General features: G+C 34.7%; 1 protein-coding gene across 1 annotated transcript in view; it reads right to left on the reverse strand.

Moving 5' to 3' along the window:
• The window catches only part of EPC2 (enhancer of polycomb homolog 2 (Drosophila)), a 150,349-nt gene that overhangs the window by 22,569 nt on the left and 119,834 nt on the right, over positions 1–7,946 (reverse strand). Inside the window, exons 5-7 of the mRNA XM_011943070.1 lie at positions 4,470–4,618; positions 3,606–3,738; positions 1,266–1,457 (exon numbers count right to left, since the gene is read on the reverse strand). Coding sequence (XP_011798460.1) covers positions 1,266–1,457; positions 3,606–3,738; positions 4,470–4,618 — 474 coding nt within the window. The remainder of the gene's footprint in view (positions 1–1,265; positions 1,458–3,605; positions 3,739–4,469; positions 4,619–7,946) is intronic.

Below are 7,946 nucleotides of genomic sequence, written 5' to 3' on the forward strand. Positions count from 1 at the left end.
GTGTTAGCCAGGATGGTCTCGATCTCCTGACCTCGTGATCCGCCCGTCTCGGCCTCCCAAAGTGCTGGGATTACAGGCTTGAGCCACCGCGCCCGGCCCAAACTCCAGATTTTAAACGGTTATAGCAATGAAGAGTTTTATAAACAGTCCCGCTTTCAAACATATCTATAATGTTGGTTTAAAAAAAAAAAGTTTCCTTAAAGCAAACAAGTCAAAAAGTTAAAATATGATAAAGCTGGCAGTAAGTTCAAGGTCTTTGTTACAGTATTTTCTGTTAAGTTTCCTACACTATTTTTAAAAACGGTATTGCTAGAGCAGGTAATACACAATATTTTTTGAAAAAATGGATCTTTCTTTTTGTTTGTTTGTTTTTTTGAGACGGAGTCTTGCTCTGTCGCCCAGACTGGAGTGCAGTAGCACGATCTCAGCTCACTGCAAGCTCTGCCTCCCGGGTGCACGCCATTTTCCTACCTAGCCTCCTGAGTAGCTGGGACTACAGGAACCTGCCACCACGTCTGGCTAACTTTTGTATTTTTAGTAGAGACGGGGTTTCACCGTGTTAGCCAGGATGGTCTCGATCTCCTGACCTTGTGATCTGCCCGCCTGGCCTCCCAAAGTGCTGGGATTACAGGCGTGAGCCACCGTGCCTGGCCGGATCTTTTAATATATAAAGTAAAAGTCTTATTTTAAAAACAGCACTTATAAAAATAAATATTTTTTAATTGCGCACATTTTTCTATAAAGCTGTTGCAATATTTATCAAAGAGTTAAAATTTGAATCAGTCCCTTTAAGTCTTTTTTAGAATCAAACAGCCATTATCTAAAAAATTAGCAAAATTTACATTAAAAGTTATAAAACACAATGCTGGTGGAGTGTGGTAAAAAGGAAAGCATTGTTGATATTTTCAATATTTACAATTATATATTAACTGTCTTAAAATATTGATAATTTTTGGTTAGTAACTAGTAATTCAATTACTAAGAATCTATTTTAAATACAGAGGGAAAAGATCTACGTTCATTTTTATAAACGGAAAAACTGAAAACCATGTGCTCCACAAGAGAGTAAATTCTATACAACCGATGAAAGATAATACAGAGTAAATACCATTTCAGTGGCTACATAAATAATGTGGAAATGTTTATGCTATATACATTAGGGGAACAAAGCAAGAATAAAAACTCTAAGATAGCAATTGTTTTAAAAATATAGCAATATAAAATACTGGCAGGAAATATCTTTAAAATAGTTTTAAAACAAGCACCTGTGGAAATTCATCTTCATCTGAGCTGTGAAAGTCATATTGCTTAATGTCACTCTTATTGATCACAGGCAATGTCTCTGGAGTGGGTTGCTGAGATGTTATCAAAGCCTCTGCTTTAGGCTTCTTTGGGTACTTCTTCTTTTGACGAACCACATCAGAAGCCTCTTCTTTCAAAGACAAATGATGAGGGTGCTGTTTACATGACGATTTTTCCCCCAAAAAGAAGAAATAAAAATCATTTTAGAAATCATGAAAAACTATACTGCTCTTTGAAAAACACACATTTTTACCCAGGAGGTGATTTTATTATTTAATATGCAAAAATTATTCTGTGTTCATAAATTGAAACATGTTTTACTTTCTGCAACTTATGATGAAAAATAATTATGGTATTTAAATTTGCTTTTTACATTATTATTACTACTTAAAACTAAACTATGTGAGGAATTTTTTGGATTGCTCTATTATGTAATCCAGTATTTAAAAGGTATTTAAATTCAATTTTTATTTAAATCTGTTGTACTGATAAAAATTAACCACTATTTTTATTTTTAAATATCTTCAACTGAATCATGAGTTTACTGTCATTTCTACACTTAGATCCAATTTTTTAAAATGTCTGTTCTATGGATGCAAATCTTTTGAGAAAAATAAGCTTAACTCGGAAAAAAAACCCCTCACTTTTTAGAATGTATAATTACTGCAGCAACCAAACAGTAACTGTTCTGAAGTCCCCCAGGCTTCTGTGGAGGTTCCTGAGAGGCCATCTGGCAAAGACACTCCCTGAAGGGGTAGGTTTCCAGCCCCTACCTCCCCTCAACAGAGCAGCTCTGTTACTAACATACTGGCATTCCTTTTAATAAAAAGGGATTTGCCACTGTAAAAGTTGGAAAAGACTGTTCCAAGTACCAACGTACCAACTACAAAATTTATACTTTTCCACCTCTAGTCCAGATGTTAATAACTAGTTTAGGGTCAAAAACAGTACACACAGTAAAAATATTGCTTGAAAGGCAAATTATATTTAGTGAGATATAAAATTTTTCATATAATGGGCATAAATATTACATCAAAAACAAAGCCCCAACTCTCAGAAACTTCCCACATTTTAAAGTGGGATACGTGACAAAGTAAATATAGTTAACCATGTGTAATGGAGTAGGACAACAATGGATGCAACTAAATTCCTAAAGTTAGTATTTAGGAAGGCTATTTATTCATAGAGGAGGTCTAAAATGAGAATCAATATATAATAAAGGCTGATTCTGTCAGTAATTATGGGTTAAGATTTTCATACTGCAATGCTTAACAATCACATACCTAGGAAAAGCACTGATTAACACAAAATGGATTTTTAAAAATAACTTACAAAATGACATTTGCAGTGATAACTTTTTTGGCTATAGAGGTAAGTAAGATTTAGAGAGAATCAGGATGGTGGGCTAGATGCCTGTGATTAATAAGAAAGAACTTTAGTGTTTGAATTGACATGAGCTGAATGAAGGAGTCTTCCTGCTCCACACTCTTTCTTGACCTTTAAGAATGAATCCATGAAAATGAGAACTGTGTACATTTTTAAAAGATGAATTTTCCACAAACACCCTAGGTCATTTAAAAAATTTTGCTACAGAGTAAGGCTCTATTGTCTAGAAGCTTCAGTCAATACCTGTTTCTTACTTAAATCTATGCGCCTTAAAGGCTTTATTAGTTTTCATATTTCCCAATTAAATACTTTAATTAATGTATCAAGTGAGGACTGAATAAATACAGTTATCTAGTCCAAGTGACTAAAATAACCACTGAGTCTGGTTCTTTTATTAGGAAGAAACTGTGACCCAGAAATTACAGGACTTTCTCAAAGTCACTCAAGGTAGATAACAATTGATAAATGCTGGCTCTGGAAATGATGATGGCAATAAGAATAATTTTCAATAGTCTCAATGAAGAAAGCTTTAATTTGAGGTTTTGATTCCTTCCATTACAATGCAAGGTTTGCTAAGGCTAGTGATAATAACTAGACTCTAATTACCTTTATTCTCTAGGGAGGCAGATAGCATATTGAAAGTGATGGACTGTTAGACCTGAATTGAAACTTTGAATCTGCCACCTACTAGCTATTATCTAGAAATCACACAGACGCAACAACTACCTCTAAGGGTTGTTACGAGGATTAATTGGTCAGTATGTATATAAATACTCCTAGCAAAGTGCTTGGCTCATGGTAAGAGCTAAAGTCATGTTAATTACTTTTTCCTTACTCAAACCATATAAGACAACAGCAGAAATCAATAATTATCTGATCAACATTACCATACATGCTTCTTCCCAGACAATATTCACCTTAGTTTTACATTCTTGAACTTTGTGATGATTTCCATTATGAAGAGATGCTGGAGTGGCATATAACTCTTTTTCTGATCTATTGATTTTCACTTCATTAAGGATTTCACCACCATAGTCTCCCAAATGGTATCTTGAAAAAGTAACAACATATAAGAAACATTGCCTAGTTTAACAATAAAGAAGTGATACCTCAATTAATTGGAAGTCACCTAGTCAAAAAGAGCTAACAATCAAATTACTTTTAAAAGATAAAATTTACAGGAATAAAGAAACAAGGATTTTATAAAAACAAAACAAACCAAAAAACTGAAAAAATGCCTAAGGTACACAGCAAACAAATTTCTTACACATATTATATAATCAAGCACTAGGAAATGTTTAGAAAGCTTACTTCAGGAATCACACAAAATTCTGTTTTCGTTCAGTCTATTTCATTTTGTAGGAAAATATACTATATTAGAGAACACATTTCTAAAAGGAGTTGAAACAATGTCTACCTACTCAGAAAATAAAATCAATACTCATTTCCCTCAGATTTTACTTAACAGAAACTTTAATATGGAGAAGTTAACAAAATGATCACTAGAGTTCTTTTCTAAATAAAATTCAATGATTCTGCCAAAACAAAATTAAGTATAGGATCTACAGTACACACAAAACTCTCCCAAAATCTGTAATCCAAATTGATAATCTATAAAAAGAAAAACTAGTAACCACAAATCTTTAAAAAATATAAATTCTTACAGAATCAATATCAACTGTCATAAAGTTTAACCTGATCCCCCCTAAAAATCTTTTGGTTCATTTTGCCCAGCATTTGGTAAAGTTGTCATTTTACTGTTTCAACAGGCACAATGTTACCTTTTCTCCACAACTTCTAAAGTTAAGTGCAATAATTCTCGTTTTGTTTTCTCTCTTCTCTTAATCATTTCCAAAATTGTTATGGCTCTACTAAATTCTCGTCTCAGTTTCAACATCTTTTCATACGAGGCTTCATCATTCTTACGATTCTATTAAAAATAATAATTTTAGAAGAATAAATAACCCAGTTATCTACATTTCCGGCTTTATTCAATAAATTCTTATCAGACCTGAATTTATCCTACAAAAGTAAAATGTTAAAAAAAAATCATCTGAACAGCAACCTATGTAAGATAACATATTATCTATTTAACTCTGAAAATATAAGTACAAGCAAGTATCTCTCGATAAATACTCAGAAAAAAAATGTTGCCAGCTGTTGAAAAGGTAGAATGGCATAAGGAAATAATTTCAATGTAAACAAATAAAAAATGTTCACCTGAAACAAAATCTGTTATTGGAAAATGTAGTGCATTCAGCGTGTAGGAAAGTATTTTCCAATGACAGAGAGGAACAGTTCTATCCAGATCAAGGTAACAGTCAAAATGAGTCCCCCCATGCATTCATCCATCCATCACGAGCTCTGTAACTGGGGGCTGGATGGTATGATACACTGTACTACTATGTGAACATGAACAATGACCAGTAAAGCTTCACTTCAGAAACTCAGAAAACTGGAAGTAGGATAACAACCATTTCAAGAAATCGGATTGTCATTTTTCAATGTAATGTAACACCCCACTGCTGAGTAGAAAAGAGATTTAGCAAAAATATTGAATTTCAGAACACTGTTTATTAGCTTTTCAACTAATTATTATACAAAGTGAAAGCCCTGCTACATAACTAGAAAAGGCTCAGTTGTAATTAGCAGCATCTATTTGCATATAAAATTATTACTAATGTAAACTATTTTGTTAAATCAAACATCCAGATTCCTCACTTCACTATTAGGCATGGAACTATTTGTTTAAAAGTAGACCACTACCACCCCTCCAATCTACGCCAGAGTGAATTGTACTTAAGCAATCATTCATTCCTTGAGTTAATTATTTGAAATGACATTAGAAAAAACCTAAAGAATATTAGAGGTTTCATATTGGAGGATTATAAAAGAGAAAATAACAATTGAGAAAAAGTCAAAGTTATACTGTTTTTCTTTTGTGTATAATTTCCTGCATTTGAAAAATAATAGTCATATGTTAAAAATAACCTATACTAGGTCCCATTATGGTACTCTACATCGAATATTAAAAATAAGTCATCCTTTTGTGTAATTAAAAAGTTCATCTTTTTCTCCTTCATTACTATGACAAAAGGTAAAATCTAAAGCATATGTTTAAGCATTTGTTTTAAACAGGCAGCAATAATACTTTTCAATTAAAAAAATTAGTATTATCAACAGCAACTATTAAAGTGCCTACACTGTGCAGGGTATTGCACATGTCCCTTACCCTCAAAAGGTTTAGAATCTAGTAAGGATGACAGACAGAAAACAGATACACAGAATCGTAAGGCAGATAATAATATGAGGTTACACACCAGCTGGCAGCCGAGTAATACTCAAAAGTGTACCAGAACCTTTTATACAGCTCCCCTCTTCAGTAAGTGTACCTCATTGACTTCTCTTCTATCCTGTCTTACTCATATCTTGTTTTGCATTTGTGTGTGTGTGTGTGTGTGTATGTGTGTGAGACAGTCTCACTCTGTTGCCCAGGCTGGAGTGCAGAGGCGTGATCTCAGCTAACTGCAACCTCTGCCTCCCAGGGTCAAGCGATTCTCCTGCCTCAGCCTCCCTCCTCCTTCAGCCTCAGTAGCTGGGATTACATGAATCCACCACTATGCTCAGCTACTTTTTGTATTTTTAGAAGAGATGGGGTTTCACCATGTTGAGCAGTCTGGTCTCAAACTCCTGACCTCAAATGATCCGCCCACCTTGGCCTCCCAAAGTGCTGGGATTACAGGCATGAGTCACTGTTCCCAGCCTCTGTTCTCTTTATGCCCAAATAATCATCGTTCCTAACTTTCCTTTCCCCAGTCTTGACCTTTAAAAAAACAAACAAACAAAAACCAAAAACTCTTTTTGTTTTGAAATAGTTGCAGACTTACAAAAAAGTTACAAAAAACAGTATAAAGAATTCTCATATATCTTCATCCAGATTCTCTAAAGGTTAACATTTTACATTTGCTTTTTCTCTCTATATGTGTATACATATAAATGTATGAATATAAACACACACACCTAGAAAGTATCAGCAGCACTATTTTTGAAAAATTTCAAGAGAATCTGAAGATACAAAATGCCCCTTTATCCCTATATACTTTAATATATATTTTCAAAACAAATGGTATTCACATATAATCACAGTACAATTATTAAACTCTGGAAATTAACATTAATATAATCTTATTACTTAATTTCTTTATACATATAAACTTTATTCATATTTCAACAACTCTCCCACTAATGTCCTTTACAGCAAAAAATACAGTTACTGCTATAAGGACATCAGTAAGGTAACTTTTATTATAAGAATACATTTTTTGGCCGGGCGCAGTGGCTCACGCCTGTAATCCCAGCACTTTGGAAGGCCAAGACGGGTGGATCACCTGAGGTCAGGAATTCGAGACCAGCCTGGCCAACATGGTAAAAGCCAGTCTCTACTAAAAATACAAAAATTAGCTGGGTGTGGTGACGGGCGCCTGTAATCCCAGCTACCCGGGAGGCTGAGGCAGGAGAATCGCTTGATCCCAGGAGGCAGAGGTTGCAGTGAGCAGATATTGGGCCACTGCACTCCAGCCTGGATGACAAGAGCAAGACTCTGTCTTAAACATCATCATCATCATCATCATCATCAATTTTTTCTTGGTCTAGGATCTGACTCCATATTAAAAACCACATTTGCTTGTCATTAAAGAAACACTTTAATCTTCTGTAATTTAATCTCCTTATCTTTGTCTTCTGTATCTTTCAGTGATTACAATCTTAATATTTTCAAAGACTAGAGACTATGTTGTAGAATATTCCTCAATTTGGGTTTCATTAATGTTTTTCCATGATTAAACTCAGGTTATGTATTTTTGGTACAACTACCACAAAAGTGGTATTGAATCCCTCTCATATCAGGAGTTAAAAGATACTATTTGTTCTATTACCGCTGATATTAACTTTGATTCCCTGATTAAGATGGCATCTCCCAGGTTGCCCTAGTCAAATACTATTTTTCCCCTTTAAATTAACAAGTGTGTTAGGCCAGGCACGGTGGCTCATGCCTGCAATCCCAGCATTTCGGGAGGCTGAGGTGGGCAGATTACTTGAGGTCAGGAGTTTAATACCAGTCTGGCCAAAATAGTGAAACCCCACCTCTATGAAAAATACAGGCCAGGCGCGGTGGCTCAAGCCTGTAATCTCAGCACTTTGGGAGGCCGAGACAGGCGGATCACGAGGTCAGGAGATCGAGACCATCCTGGCTAACACGG

The sequence above is a fragment of the Colobus angolensis genome, unplaced genomic scaffold, assembly GCF_000951035.1.
Source record: "Colobus angolensis palliatus isolate OR3802 unplaced genomic scaffold, Cang.pa_1.0 Scaffold215, whole genome shotgun sequence".
NCBI lineage: Eukaryota > Metazoa > Chordata > Mammalia > Primates > Cercopithecidae > Colobus > Colobus angolensis.